Raw genomic sequence first — 16,618 nt, 5'->3', positions numbered from 1 at the left:
GCTCTAGCATAGGTTCTCCACAGGTGGCAGTTCCTTCAGGAACCTCCATCTGCTCTGATGTGCTCTGTAGGCTGCAGGGAAGATCTGCTCTGCTCAGAGAACCTCCTCCTTTCTCTTAATATTCCCTGTCTTGTTTATTACTCCTTTTTTTCCCTCTCTCCTTCTCCCTGTAGCTATTTTTGCCCTTTTAAAAAACAAGTTATTTGCTCATCAGATAGATTCACCTCTTGTCCTGCCAAGGATCCCTTGCAGAGCTGCAGGAGCTGGCTGTGTCTGGGTGAGGACCCTTGCACAAAGGGTATCAGTTGCTATTATCTCTACCAAAACCTTGCAACTGCATCCAATGCAACTAGCATTGCCTAGAGTGGAGTGAGTTTTCATGAAATCTCTTGTTTCAGTGCTTTTTTATTCATGTACAGGAAGATATACCGAGTGATTTATGACTGAATTTGTCCTCTAGTGGAATAGTTTGGATAGTGCTCTGGTAATGTACCTATTGCCCATGCTTGAGTTAGTTCAGCCATTAAAACCGACTTCTAAGGGAAGAAGTGTAGAAAATTCTGATCTGTGATTCTGATAGTTTCAAAACAAAACAAAAAAGTTGCATTGTATCTAAATTGTTCTAGCATGGAAATACCTAAAATGTTACCAACTGGGTTACCGGTGTCTACAATATGCGTCACTGCCTTGCAATTTTGTTCTGCTGGCTGTATCATATACTTCCTCAGCCTTATCCGAGTTATTGGAGATTTACAGTGTTCTAACAAAACTAAACCTGATCATGTCTTCTGTTATTGTGAGTGCTGTTGTAACTGCTTCAAAACAACAATCTCATTTAATAAAAACAGCATGGCAGTCATTTATAGGTCTGCAAGAAAGAATAAGCCCTGCTTTTTTCCTGGCTGGATTGGGGTGTGAAATAGCAATTGTATCACAGTATTGCATACGTAGGTAACAACAAACCAATACATGGCACTGAAGCTGACAGCATTTTGTGTACATTTTTTAAAAAATTACACCAGCAAAAGGGAGGAACACAAATAAGAACATTCTCCCAGGAACTATTTAGAAGAAAACATCATTGCTGGACGACTTTTCTGCCTATATTCAAAATGAATTCACCAGTCTTTTGTTGCCTTCAAAGATGTATAGATAAAGATGGTAAAGAAATAAACAATCTGTTTAAGGTACAAAAGCAGAGGCAGGTTTAGGCTATTGAACCTGAGCTGTAATCAGAGGGTCTTCTGGTACTTGGTATATAAGGGGATTGAGTGTATCTCTTCTGCAGGATTTGTCACACTTTGTATCCCAACAGAAGCACGATATATCTGAGGTAAGTTTTGGTTTTCATCTTTTTCATCCTTCTACTGCTTTATAGTTCTAAACCATGGTGTTTCAGATACTAACCTAAAATACAATCTACAGGGTAATATTTGTGGACAGTGATTTTTCTCAGCTCGTCGAGCAAACTTATATTATTTTTCAAGGGAAGTACATATATGGAGCATAAGACAGAATTTGATTATTTCGTTTTCACTTCTGGCTTGATAAATGTTATTTTCCTTTGGCTTTTGAAGACAAACAGGCTTCATTATATGTCAAGATAGTTCTTTCAGCTTATAATATTTTCTTTGGAGTTAAGCATAGAATTTGTCAAAACAATGCTTTTACAGAAAGGTTTATCCAACCCTTCATGTAGCTTAGCTACTCTTTTAACCAGAGATAGTACATCTGTCTATATTTTCTAATGTTGTTGATACTAAAAGTAAAATGCTGCTCTGTTGTAAATGTGTGACTAAAATTTTTAAGTTAAATTGAGAGTTAGACCGTAATAACTTTTCAGTTTTAGTAGTTTTATGTTTCACTTAACTTCACTTAAATTCCACTAATTTCAGTGCATATGTGAATAACTGGGCACCTGTGGGAATTCAGGAAAGTCTCAAGGTGTTTCTCAATTGTAAACAACATCTTGGCAGTACAGTAAAATCATCTGTCTACTATTTTGGAGGGAAAATTTTTTAAATGAATTTTTACTCTTTTCTTTTGCATTTAAGGAGAAACTTTTTTAAAATTTCATTTTTATTTTTATTTTGAAATAATTACTGAAATAGCTGCATTACCTCAATGATACTGGGTACTATATGGTTGGTATAAGAGCTCCCTCTATAGGTTTTATTTTAAATCTCAGCTTTGGAAAATAAAGGAAATTCCACTTCTTGTCAGTCCTTTATAAACATATTCAGTTGACCAACATTACATGATTTTTAAACAGCAGGATTTTATGGAAAAAAAAGCCATCGATGTTACCAATGGTTAAGGCATGAGAATGTAATAGATTTATTATAGATTTTAAGTTTGTTTGTACAGAAAATTATGCTTTTAATAGCAGCTTGATAAACGGCATAACTTAAGCTGCTGTTTTATATAGGAGTAACACAGCATTTTCACTTTTGTATTTACATTTTATACAGCCAACAATGAGGTGCTAGTCTGTGTCTCGTGGGCAGGTGCTCAGTGCTGTGGTAACTTTCATGTATCCAGTTGCACGTAAACTATTAAATAGCTCTGTTCCAAACACAACGTTGTAGAAGATTGTGTTATATGAGATTTCTTTTGAATGACTTAAGTGGTCTTCATAAAAAAGTCAGCTGGTCTAACTGAACAGCTGACGTGAGGAATAGTATTAGAAGTCTTCATGAACTTTTCTTTGTATATAAGTATTAATTTGGTATAAAACTATTAAATAATAGTTAAAAATAAACATATCATAATCAGCATTCTGAAATTTATGTCTGTACTAGTCTCCTAATCAGCATTTCTCATGGGATGACATTGTACACACAGAAATAGAAAAATTGATAATACTTTAAATAGAAATGTTAAGCTCTGTACACAGAAGTAAGGGATTATAAAAGAAATCTTTCTTGGTGTTCATATCATAGCATTTGGCTTTCAGAGATGAAAATGAGGGCTATATACATGCATAGAAGTAAATTGTTTGGTTGCAAAATAATGGAATTGTTGTGGTCATTATTACAATTAAATACTAATTAAATAGTTTGAGGCAATCAGTGAGGGTACTGAGCTGGAAATAATTCTCATTGTATAAACTCTGGATAATATTTTCCTTGGATACCACTGCTGTTACTCTGGATTTGTAAATGGGAGAAGAATTTTGCCCATGGTCCGGTTAGAAATGTTCCGTATTCTTAAGAAAAACTAGAATGGGTCAGAACATGCATATATTATTGATGCTTCTAGTTCTGATTGTCATGCTGTTCATATAGTTAGCAAATAAACCCATATTAGATTTATGATGGCAAGAAAAAGTCAGTTAAAATGTCTATTACTATGCTTTTGAATACTCTTCCAACTTATTTGTAAATAGGAAGCCACTAATAAATCAGAATTGGCTCATGTGTCAAGCATCTTGTTTATAATAGCCACCTTCCTAGTCTGCACAGTTAATTCTGTCACTAGGAGCAAAAATATTTTAAAGAAAAGTTCACCATTTTTGCATTTTAGAAATTTAATAGCTGTATAAGGAAAACACTGTTTCTTTACACGTGTGCAGACCCTGAAATCTTCTTGTCAGTGACAGCTAGAAAGGTACATTGTAAATTATAAATAAACATTGCAAACAAAGTTCCTGTAGTAGCTATGCCTTCTGAGAGGGTCTGAGGATTTTTAACATCTGAAATAGTGCAGAGAAAAATAGAACAGCCATATTTAAGTTTTTATCTAAATCTGCTACAAGGAAATTATTTTGTCACAATGTCTATTTCTCTTAGGGATAGACTTGTGGTTAAATAATCCTAATTTTCAGAATAAGGACATGCAGTCTTACCAAAGACAGCCCAAGTTCAACTATGTTAAACCTAGAGTTTTATAGACCTAAAAAATTGTTTGTAAATACAGATTGGTATAAAAATCTTAATAGTTTGTGAAGCAGATTCTGATGTGACTGCTTGCAAGAGTAAGGAAGTGGATTTCATGATCCTCACATTCTTTTATCTCATTCCTAACTATATTTTTCTCTTTTATTGCAGCCCAGAAGATGGTGAAATCCATCCTGAAATCTGTAGACTATATATCCAGTTGCAGTGCTGCTTAGAAATGTACACAACAGAAATGCTAAAGTCTATATGTCTGCTAGGATCACTGCAGTTTCATCGGAAAGGTACTGAATTGCACAAATACACAGATGCTTGTTTTAGAAAAAGAAGTCTTTTGGGGTATGTCTGGGTATTCATGAAAGACAAAACACAATCCTGGTTTTGGCTGGGGTAGAGTTAATTTTTTTCATAGTAGCCATCATGGGGCTATATTTTGGCTTTGTACTGGAAACAGCGTAGATAATACAGGGATTTAATAATTTCTAAACCCACAAGAGGTCAAGGCCTTTTCAGCTCCTCACCCCACCCCACCAGCGAGGAGGCTGAGGGGGCACAAGGAGTTGTGAGAGGACACAGCCAGGACAGCTGACTCCAGCTGATCCAAGGGATATCCCAGACCATATGACATCATGTTCACCATGTAAAGAGGGGAGAAGATGAAGGAAGGTGAGGATGTTCAGACTGATGGCATTTGTCTTCTCAAGTCATCATTACATGAGGTAGCCTTGTTTTCCTGGGGATGGCAGAACACCTGCCTACCCATTGGGAATGGTGAATAAATTCTTCGTGTTGCTTTGTTTGCATGCATGGTTTTTGCTTTACTTATTAAATTGTCTGTACCTCAACTGAGGAGTTTTCTCACTTTCACCCTTTCAGTAGTCCCCCTCATCCCATCAGGGGTGAGCAAGTCAGCAGCTCTGTGGAGCTTCATTTATGTCTGAGGTTAAACCACAATAAACAGCAAACTGTAAAAGGAGTCATATATATCTGTAGATAGGTTTTCAGTTACTAAAAAGGAGCTCTATTTCTGTTTATCATCATTACAGAAGTGTGCCTTATCAGATGTGTATCACTAATGTCCTCGTCATTTAAAAGTCTGATTCTTTTTTTAAAAAAGTAGTTCCTTAAGTTTTAGCTGTCATTAATCAGACGAGTGGACAGACTTAATAGTTATTAGACATATTTGTTGGGCAAGTTATGTTATTAACAGTGTTTCTGTTGCTGTTAGTTTTCCTATCTTATTGCTGTTTCCAGCAAATTGTTCTTATCTTAACCCGTGATCTTCACCTTTTGTGCCTCCAATTCTCAACTCCAGCCTGTCCCAACAGAAAGAGGAGAGGGAGAGAGTGAGTGGCATGTGGTTTGCGAGAATGTCAGTGATAGCACTGAACTGGGGAGTATCATTCCTAAAAAACTAGCATAGCAAAAGGTAGATAAATATGGTTCAAATGATGTCCACCTTTATAAAAGCAAATACTAGACTTGGAACTGAAAGGAGATGTCCTCACTTCAGTGAAAATGCATCTCTCTAACCATTTCATACTTGATTAGCTGCCTACTGAAAGGAAGATGTAGAAATGCTGATAATTTACTGAATAGTTTACTTAGTAACCTCATTGCTCATTGATGGCACAGGCTGATTAGGGTTGTATCTGTCCTGATTGCAACTACTCTTTTGCCAGACAGTATCTCATCGATAAAAAACTAGGTAAAGCAAGACAAAGTCTGTAATGAACTGTAATAAAGGTTTTGTAATGAACCTGTTGCATTTCCTGTCATGCTGAAAGGTCCTGTAGTGTACTTTTCATATCGAGCTGTAGAATACTGCTAAGGCCAGGGATATTTTTATTATGAAAGTAAGAATGGGAGATTTGTAAATGCTCAACTGAGCTTCTCAATTATCTTCTCAATTAAAAAATAAGTCTATAAAGGAGGAAGAGAGAAAATTAGCAGAGCCTTTGTAGAAAAAGATAATAGTAGCTGTCAAAATGAGTAATCATTTTTAAGACAGATTGTACTGCATTTGCTAGCAGTGGCAACAGTTGTCAAACCATCTTCTAAACTGCTGAAAGTAAATAGCTTAAACTGACCTGTGTAACTCTGAAATGTGCTGTCTCTCCCTTTCGCCTCTGGATGGAATCTACATTAATAAGTTAAACTAAACATCAAACAATTAGCTGTTTAAAGCTGGATAAGGGGAGTTACAGCTTAGTTCCTATCTGGCAGTACTTTGCTAGACATTAGCTTCTCAGCTCTCTACAGAGTCATGGTAGCTAGTCTGTCCTTGCCAAATAGAGAGTTTTAGAGATAAACACAGTAACTTGGCTCCAAGCTTCCGTGACATTCTTTGAAAAAAATGCATAGTAGGCAAAAACTGTATGATCACAGGGATTCAAATAATTTGAATATCCAATAGACAATTGCCTTTTTGTATTAAATATTTAGTATTGGTAACACCTAGAAGTATTGCAAGGGCATCATGCAGTGGTGGAAATTCCAGTCCTGTGTTAATTGTTTTTTCACCATGAAGGTAGCTACATACTAGGCAGGCACCCAAAGAGGCTGTGAAATATTCATTCTTGGAGATACTGATAACTCAAATAGCCTGATGCAAGCTGGCCCTGCATCCCAGTGGGACGTTACACTAGATGACTTTGCAACCTATTTATTCTATGCTCTGACAGAACATATCATTTTCGAAGGAGCATTATGAACCCATGCTTTTCATTGTTTTCTTTACTTACAGAGAATGATACTTTAGTGTAGTCAAAGTGCGTAAATCTAACTCTAAGAAGGTAAGAGACAGTAACTTCACCATTATAAACTATTGTGATGCTGCTGTTTATAGGTTTCTATTTCTCCACCTGTTTAGTTTTTCACAGGTCTTTCATCATCTGAGTGACCATATAAAAAAAGTTTCTTGTGTACAAAGAGTGCTGCCCTTACAATCTTTGCTTAACCCCTAAGTGTTCATGTCTGCTGTTCTTGCTGTGTCTTGAAGCTACTTTCTTGAGAGTAATGTTTTTCATTGGGATATAATATTTCCCTTCTTTAGCCCTCTTTCCTGCCTGACAATTTGTTAGGTTTTTAAGCATCCCATGAGGTTTTGCCCGTTCATGTTCATGTTCTTACTCAGGAGGCAGCAGAGATTCAAGTAGAATGACATACAGACTGTTCTTGGCAATCTGTAGCTTATAGATAATAATGTGGCTATTGGTACCTTAATCAGAATTTATCAAACAAGCTACAGAACTGATAAAACTAAGGCAGTGTGCTGATGTTGATGTTCTTTTCCCAAGAGAAACTCAGCCAGTAGGAATGAGATGTCATTCTAGGAAAGAGATTCTCATAAGGAAACACCATACAAATATTTGAAGGTCTGAGCTCTGGGTCTTTTGACTGCCTTTCACTGCACATATCTTCTCATATCTCCTTATCTTTCTTTTCAACTGGACAAATATTCCCAAATATTCCTTTATTTGCAGTATACATATCAGTCTTCCTGTGCAGAAATTTCTTGCATATTTACAGTGCTTTAGAATAACTTACTGCTGTTATAGAACCTCTACTAGGAAAGTCAGTCAGTCTGTTATTTCTTTGAGACATAACTGCCACAGTGGGGCCAAAAGCCATAAATACTTGCAGCTGTGTTATGCAGTAAGTAAACTGAGGTAAGTGCTCTTCAATAATTTTTTTGTAAGGTACATACACTACAAAAGCCCAGTGTTGAGAATATATAATGATTCAACAGTTCAGCATTCAGAAAGTTTGCAAAGGACACAAGGAATCATGCCTAGATATCTTGAATTCAAATGTTTGTACTTACTAAGTCTTTGGCTACCTGATCATTTATTCTATTACTCCTCCCTTTGATAATCCCAGGATTTCTGGCTAACTAATATGCATATAAATACATTCTTAGACATACATCTTTCTTTTATCCTAATTGTTTAGTGTCATATAGTTTATTTATTGCACACCATGAAGAAAAAATTACAGTTATAATTGAGATGTGTGAGTCTCACCTGACATGTATAAACACAGGTGAGGACAGAATGATAGCAGCACTAACCAAAGTGATAGCTACCTGTAGAGTACAAAAAAGGCAAGAATTGAGCCTTACAGGAAAATCAAGCTTGCATGCTACTTGTGTTTCATGTAAGAAATTAGGGTAGTTAATTATTGTATTGTGTGATAACAATATGTGTTTCCTTAAAATAGTACCTAAAATGATAGCTTATGTTATGAACTACAAAAATAAACCCTCAGTTCAGTGCAGAGATTTTTTGTTTTTTGGCTTTGTTTAAATGAGCTGGGTTTTAGAGTTTTGAAGGGGAAAGGAAGGATTGTTTAATGATTATGCTACAATCTCAGTGTTCTGTTTAAAGACTGGTAGATATGTTTTATTACACGTATCACTTGTGCAAGAGTGTAGAAGAGCACACAGGTATGGAGAAACAAAATCAAGAGACTCACCCCTTCTTATGAGGAAGCCACGGAATGGAACAAAAACAGCCATGGAAAGAGGGTAACACCACTTCTACCACAAAATTGTTCCTTTTGAGGATTGATAGACATGGACTCTGTCTATGCCAGCAAAGCAGACTGTTTATTACACCAGTTTACCAGCATTTATAGGTCACTACATTCATACAAAATTTTTCACTCGGACCCCTTTGTCCCAGTCCCTTTAGAAACACAATCTCCTGATTATTCTTCTTATACTAGTAATGTCCTTGTTAGCTCTTTTGCTGGCAAAGTCCTTGTTACCTCTTCCCTTGTCAGAGCAGTCAGCATCAGAGGGTCAGAATGCCCAGACATGATGTCTTCACTTCTGTTCTTGCCTTGAGTTTACCTCTCCCATGGCTTCCACTGTACCAGGGCCTGAAGGTCAGCAGCACTACCCAGCTCAGCTTCTGCAGATGTCTGATCTCCAACAGTTCCTTTTGCATTTTCTTTAATAACAGTATGTCCAGTGAGACAGTCTTCAAGTTCTGCAGGTCCCAAGTGTAAGTGAAGAATTAAATTCATCAGACTGTTAGCCTTAGTTGTCAAATACCTTTTTTACTTTCTACACAACTCTTTCCTATTCCCCTTTCTAGGTCGTGTACTTTAGCTGTGATATATAGCTTGTGCATTTATCCTTAATTGCCAGGTTAGAAATCTGATCTGAAATCTGAAACTCTGCCCTCTTTTTGAGAGAGGAATTCTCTCAGCTGTGTTAGTCTGGTGTTCCCCTCAAAGATCTCTAGTTCCTCTGCAGTGAAATCTAACTAGCACTGAGGAACATACATTTTTTTGTCTTTTCATTTCTTCATTCATCACAGTTTCTGTGCAAATTAGGTGATGACTAAGAGTAGATACCTAGGGTTGCATGATGGAAGCAAACACAGAGATCACCACAGAAGCAATAAGGGGCACAACAGGTGAGACATATAAAAACATAATGTATTAACCTTACTGAACTGACAATTTTCTCCCCTCTTATTTATCCTCACTCATGTTTGGTCCTCAGCATTATTTAACTAAATTGATTTAATTTCTTATCAAAAGCATTTTCTGCTTCTTAAAGTTAAAAAAAAAAGCTGAATCACTGGTGAGAAAAGGAAGAATACATCATTGCAACTAAAATTATTAAAAATCTATCCACTGACTAAATTGAAAGTAAAATTTAGGGTTCATATCCATTTTTTCTGAAGTATTTCTGACAGTAAATATCCTTACCAGCCACTGTAAGAATGAAAAGATTTCAAAGCTTTTGTGTCCCTATAGGCTGTGACCATGGTGGAAACGTTAAGCCTGAGTCATACATTATTCAAGCAAAGCCTTTATTATTAGCTGACTCTTTAACTGCTTTCAAGAGACTGAGCAAATGATCTGAAATTCAAGAAAGGCTTCATGAATTGCTCACAATACAACAGAATTACGGGTAAAGAGTTTTTTCCAGTAGAAAAGAGATCTGTGTCATTCATTCTGCCAAGAGCTTGTGCTTGTCTTTGTGCTGACAAAAAGAACATTATGGTCTCTGCTTCTGTTCTCAAGCTGAGAAGAAGAACCTTTACTATTATTTCATCTAGTGCTGTTACTGTTTCCATTGAAACACCTTTCACATCCCTGAAGGATGCATCTCTACGGCATGTCCCCAAAGGTCAGGTCAGGGTTCCACCCTAACAGTTAAAAATAATGGAACAATCCACTTATATCCATATCAGTGGCAAATAAGATGGTTTACCTGGAACCTTTTTAGTGAAAAAGTAATATGTGAGATATTGGTTATGTTATGTTATTGTTATGTTATGCTATGCTATGCTATGCTATGCTATGCTATGCTATGTTATGTTATGTTATGTTATGGACTTCTTGTGATGGGAAAAAATAATGAAGCTTATATGACTGAACATTGAAAACTGTACCATATGAACCACCTTAAAATAACAGCATAAGCTGCAGTTAAGGACAATAAAAATTTGAAAGTTAAACCTACAGGGTGATACAGAGTAAAACATGTAGTCTGCAAAGCAGACTTAGTCTGCTATTCCACAAGTAATTGTGTCATCCTTCAGCATAACAGCTTTTAACCAACAGAAAGGTGGTCTTGGTCTTATTCTGTCTCCCCTCCCTTATAATGTCTTCACTTCTTCCTCCTTTCCACTGCTTTTGGAGAAGGAATTATATGATCATCCTTCTCTGGAACTTCCTGGATGTGTAGGGGTTTTGACTGACCTTACTTAAACCACTTCATCAGAAAACATCACATTTTATTTTTCCTTTTGTTGGGGTAATCTATCATTTCAATAGCTAAAGTGGATCACAGGAGAATTTGGCAAAGCACAAGTTTGCAGCGGATGCCAGTAAGCAGCAAAAGAAGGACACAGGAGATTCTTTTATAAATTTGTTGTAGTCCGGTCATGCACTCTCTAGGATTCGTTTAGGTAACTGTGGGCTTCCTACTGGCTTTAAAGAACATTAAAACATAAACAAGTATCTTCTGTAGCATAAGCAATATCTAGTTTGGGACAGGTAGCTAAGAATAACTTTTTTCTTATTTTTTTCAAAGGAGTAATTTACCAGAGTTCAACTGTTTAGATAGCTTACCCAAAAATATCTTATGATCCAGGAATTTCTAGATTTTAAAAAGCAATGTTACCTGCCTGATAGCATGGATATATATTTGTGATGTGGAAGAGCAGTATACCATGGTCTGCAGTCTTGGTCTCTGGCATCCCAGAAAAATGGGCTGAATGATCGATGCTCTATTAGCTGGTCTTGTTCTTCATGTGCTTTGTCAAACTTTACAGGAACTGCTCAGATTTGTCCTGATGTCAAAATTTTTCCAACTGCAAAAATTGTGAAATTAAAAAACATTTCCTACTCAACCTTTTGTACTACTGTTTTAAATGTTGACACTTTTCTGGGATGCACTTAAGTGTGAATTTTGTTCTGTATTTGGTGCCAGAATTGTACTTGCTACTACAGAAAAGGAATGCTCTTGGGTAGTCCAAAGGAGATTTGCAGGTTTACCAAAATATCCTACTGATGCTTAAGTCTCTTTCATGCTCCATTATCATGATCCAGTCCTTTATCCCATTCTCTTCCTCACAAAAGCCCTGGAAGATCTGTAATGAATCTCCCCCTTCAATTTTAACACTATATTTAATTTTCATACAGGGAGCATGAATTAAGTAGACATGAATACAGAAATGTGGAATGTAATGCATTTGGGCTGTGGGTGGAATTTATATTGCTGTTAAATCATAAGGTACAAAATTTCACTTTTTTGTCTTTTGTTTTCCCTCAGTATTGCTGTAGTACTCAGGAACAGGAATTGCAGTGTTAAATTGTGTCAGAGTTTTGAAGTTTTTTCCAGAATGTGTGATGTAGTTTCCTCGCTTATTTTGTTCTGTTTTGTCGTCTGTCTTTTATTTTTGTTCCATGAGAGCCATTGGAGTTTAATTGAACCCTTTCAAATTGGTAAAAGTAACATATGGAAGCACTCTGCTTTGTAACTTGGTGTGGTTTACTCTGTTTCTGAACAGTTCTTACTCAGAGTTTGCATTTAAGCAGTCTTTTTCTCCATTTGTATTGTACAAGGTCAAGTTCAAAGCATCAATTAGATAATCTGAGTATCCGTTTTAATCAATAAATAATAGGGATATATATTTTGTTTAAATATTTTAAAGGAAAAGAACCCTGTGGCCCACCCAAGATCTTAGATACTAAAGCGGAGGAGAGCTCTGAAGTACCTATTTTAGAAGACACATCATTATCACCAACAGATATTCAACAGCATCTATGGCAGGTTTCCACAGATATTGAAAACACTGAAAGGTATGTGTAGTACTTCATTCCTAAACAAACAAATTTCTTTCTAGGATTTATTTAGGTTTGGGGGGATTTTTGGGGGTTTTTTTTGTATTTTTGTTTTTGTTTTTGGTTTTGGTTTGGTTTGGTTTGGTTTTGTTTGTTTGGGGTTTTTTTGTTTTGTTTTGTTTTTATTTGACAGCCAGTGATGCTACTATGAAAATTATAAGTAAATTAAATAACCTGTTAACATCTCTGGTACATTCAACAGAGTTTTTGATTTTGTGAAATATGCCTAAAATGTGCTGGACTCCAATTCTGCATTTCAAAATCAAAAACACATAATCTAATTCACTTCAGTTAGTTTTAAAATACAGTTTTAAACTTGGAAGTTTCAAGAGCAGAGGAGGAAATGTCATAGTGGTATTATCTTAACCTCTCAACTATGCAGTTGAAAGACAAAAAATGAGACCCTTTACTAAAGAGTGATCCTGATGGCCAACACTTATTTGCAAAAAGTCCTATTTTGAGGCTTTGTATATTAAGTTGCTGCTTAATTTGAATTGTTATCATGCTTATTTACATGAAGCCAATTTCTGTTCTACTGGGCCATAATATGGAGAATAAACAGAGCAATTTTTTACTAATCACAGTGCTGCATTTCTGAGAACCACTTTATGTGTAGATGAATGAAGCAAGACCATATTGTTTTAAATCCTGAAAGCATTAAGACTGTAGGTCTGCCATCTATGTGTAAAACGGAAACAATTTGGAAATTTCTGGCCTCTTTCAAAACATATCAAAATGTAATTTGCTTTCAGAGATGATGTGTTGTTATTTTATTTTCCATCATCTGCCTTTCAGAAAATCAAATGCCAGAGACCTTCCAAGGCAGGTGAGAGTGATAGCCCTGTTTCTAAAATTTTCTTTTAATGTGCAAGTATCATGGGTTAGTTACATGTCTTATAATTTTCTTCTGAACAATGAAACACATTCATGGCACAAGCTACAAAATGCTAATAAGGGGTATGAAGATGATATTAGTACTAGCTAATATTAATTTTAAGACATATTGTGTATTTTGCCACGAGGATCACATTGTGCTCCCAAGGCTTTTAATATGAAATATTCAAGTGCCAGAATAGGTCATAAATTTAAACCAGGAAAGTTAGTATCAGACTTTCATAAAAGTGCTCCCCTATTAATTTTATTGATGTTTCTTTGGTATTCATCTTCTGATACATGTATGTAAACCAAATGCTTGCTCAATAGATTTTTGTATTTATGGCTCCAATGTTTTAGCATATAAAGTTATGCTGTGAGCCATTCCTCATGCAGTTTTCAAGCTTTGTTCTATTGTATCTTTTTTAACTGTTGTATCCACAGAGATATGAGGGAAATGAAAAACCTTTTAAGTAAACTCAGGGAGACTATGCCTTTACCACTGAAAAATCAAGGTAGGTTTTGAATTTTCTTTTTTGAATAAAAATTAAGATAATCGAAGGATTTTCCCTCCTTTATATACAAAAAATTCTAGGGTTCTTTAATGGAAACTATAAAAAGAAAAATCTAGGCAAAATCTCTTCTCTGCTGATTCAGTAGAGCCAGAATCTAGTACATAATCTTTGGCCTTTTGAGTTTCATTAGGTATTCTGGAATTTATAGATATGGTATCTGTATATAAAATAATAGACTTTTTCTGGTGATACAAATGCAGAAGCACAGCTACTTCCAGTGTCTGTAGTCCTTCTTTCTCAAAGGCAATGAAGGTGAAAATTGCACAGACTATGATAGGGATCCTTCTGAGTGGTGGGGTTTGCTTCACCCCTACAAGGCTTGTAGCTTCTGTGACTGACTCTCTGCAGAAAAGCTACTTGCCTTGAGTCTGCTTTTCCCATAGACAGCTATCAGGCACCCCATAGAAATGCACAGGTGAGCAGGATCTCCATCCTATACATCTATTTAGCAATGGGCCTTCATTTTGTTGGCATGTTAAATACTCCACATCTACAGGCATTCTCTCTTTGTTCATGAGAAAAGCATTAAAAAGAGTAATTTTCTTTTTGATTTCTTGATAATGGGTGCCCAGTGCACAGTGGCAGCTGATGAAATGTACTGAATGTGTGCTAGATCTCATCCCAAGTAACTAAGCAGCCTAGCATTCATCATAATATGCTCTGAGATGAATATAGAATGATTGTATTCATTATGCAAGTAAGATTTAATGCTAGGATAGCTTGATTGAAAACTATGTTGAAAGGAAAAAGGGAATCACTTGTGATACAGACATACCATTGTAAAGTCTTGGAAGAGTGACAAAAGTCTAGACTTTGTCTAGAAGAAAAGAGTGGAAATAAGAAAGGGAAAGACAAATTGGGGGGATATAATGCATAGAGAAACTTGAATTCACAACAGAGATAAAGGCATAAGAATTCTTCTTTGTTGCATGGTGTCTACATTGCCCTTCAACACTGACCAGAAAATCTCTGACCCCCTGCATAGCAGGATAGAAGCCATCCCAGGAATTTAAAACTGAGATATACCCCAGGCTCAGATAATCATAATTATTACGGAGATCCCGTTAATTAGCATTGTAAGACTCCCAAATGCAAAATACAGGTTTTCATTTGCTCTGTGCTCTATAGGATCTAACATATCACAGAAGGGGTTGTCAGGCATTGTAATGAATGCCCAGAGAGGTGGTGGAGGTGTTCAAGAAAGGACTGGACCTGGCACTTAGTGCCCTGGTCTGGTCGATGTGGTGCTGAAGTTGGACTCAATCTTAGACATCTTTTGCCACATGAGTGATTCTGTGGTCATGTAGGTGCTGCTAGGACACGTAAATGATACAATCTCTGTGCCTATGTGTACATGCTTGTGTTAAAATGTGGGGGTTTTCATCACAGATGATAGCAGCCTCCTAAACTTGACTCCATATCCACTCGTAAGAAGACGGAAGAGAAGATTCTTCGGATTGTGTTGTCTTGTCTCCAGTTAGAAGATTAAGCACAGAAGCACCAAGGAAATCATGACTTTGATTAAATCACTGAAAAGATGAAAGTGGCTAATCTTGATTATAAAGTATATTTTCTACACTAGGCTATTCATTTTTGTCTTCTGCTCCATCCCCCTTTTCACATAAGTGTTTTAATACGTTCAAATTATGGTGGTCAAGAAATGGCTGTGGAATAGATCTAGCATATTTAAAACTTCTTAAATTATGTTTTGCATGCTTACTTTCAATCACTCAAGACACATGAATTAAGGTTCATAGATAATTTTAGAGGGTTTTTTTAATTGTTTGAGCTGCAGCTAAAAGTTTGTGCATAGTACAGTACTCTTACTAGTATCATACTAAAATCATACTCTAGCAGTCTTTAAGCATAGGAAACTATTTAAGAGCAAAACAATTGAAGTTCTAGGACATTCAAACAATATTGTAACAGAATTTGTACAAAATTTCCAGTTGCTTTTTGTGCTCTCATTCATATTTAGTCTTCCACTGTATCTCAACTTCAAAGCTTTATAGAAAATATCTTAATTTATGATACAAAAAACATATATGAAAATAGTTAGGACTTGTAAATACAGAGAAATCATAATATCTACAAACTGTACAATGCTTAGAAGCGACAGATTTTCTTTTAAGCCAATAGTATATCTACAAGCTTTTGGGGAAAAAAATAATTTATTAAAAGAAGGTGTATTAAATTAAACAATGTAAAACACAACACCAACCCATTTTGTTGCCAGTAGAATTCAAAGCATGGTGTCTGCATATCAAGTATTGATCTTATAAGGCATGCCAGAATTATCTCAGACTGTAAGATATTAAACGTTTTACATTGTTAATAAAGTTTTTTATTTAAATTAAATGTTGTCTTGTTTCTAGTTATATTGCCAGACTATGTATTTCTTCTAATTTTGTTGTCAGAGGCCTGCACAAATTTGTAACAATATTTCCATTTTCCGATTTCAATTTTCCATACAAGTATGCTTACAAAGACAGATTAAAAAAATATGCAGGACTAAATTCTTTAAATAGCACAAAAAAAAGATAATTTCAATGTGTTTGAAGATTTCAGGTCATGAACTATTCTCAGGCGTACATATTCCTAAGCATCTGAAACGGGGAGATCCCTAGACACACAAAACTGTGCTTGTGAGAGCAAACAACATTTTTAAGAAGAATGGAATTGGAGTCCACAGCACAATGTTTTTTCAGAGTTAGTTCTTTAAAGTTTTCTGCACATTTCTCATGAACCTTGTGCTCACTGATCAGAGCTGTTGTCCGTAACAGGCAGCACTGATGTGTTTTCATTACGAGTCTCAAAGCAATAGACTAATTCCCAAATGACTCCATCCCCACGGATACACTAGGTTTTGCAACTGTTAAAATTTTGGAAAAACAATCCCTGGTG

The 16,618-nt window shown here is 35.9% G+C and overlaps 1 protein-coding gene across 2 annotated transcripts in view; it reads left to right on the top strand.

Annotated features, from left to right (window-relative positions):
* The window catches only part of RGS7BP (regulator of G protein signaling 7 binding protein), a 33,497-nt gene extending 17,425 nt beyond the window's left edge, over positions 1–16,072 (top strand). Inside the window, exons 3-6 of one of the 2 annotated variants that reach the window (XM_014881417.2) lie at positions 4,050–4,180; positions 12,077–12,224; positions 13,584–13,654; positions 15,104–16,072. In XM_014881417.2, coding sequence (XP_014736903.1) covers positions 4,050–4,180; positions 12,077–12,224; positions 13,584–13,654; positions 15,104–15,195 — 442 coding nt within the window. In that variant the 3' untranslated portion in view covers positions 15,196–16,072. Of the gene's footprint in view, positions 1–4,049; positions 4,181–12,076; positions 12,225–13,061; positions 13,558–13,583; positions 13,655–15,103 lie in introns of those variants that run through there. The other variant, XM_088156093.1, reaches the window with a different exon arrangement.
* Positions 16,073–16,618: the final 546 nt, after the last annotated feature.

Source organism: Sturnus vulgaris, chromosome Z, assembly GCF_052056855.1.
Source record: "Sturnus vulgaris isolate bStuVul1 chromosome Z, bStuVul1.hap1, whole genome shotgun sequence".
NCBI lineage: Eukaryota > Metazoa > Chordata > Aves > Passeriformes > Sturnidae > Sturnus > Sturnus vulgaris.
This window is presented reverse-complemented; position numbering and strand designations above follow the sequence as displayed.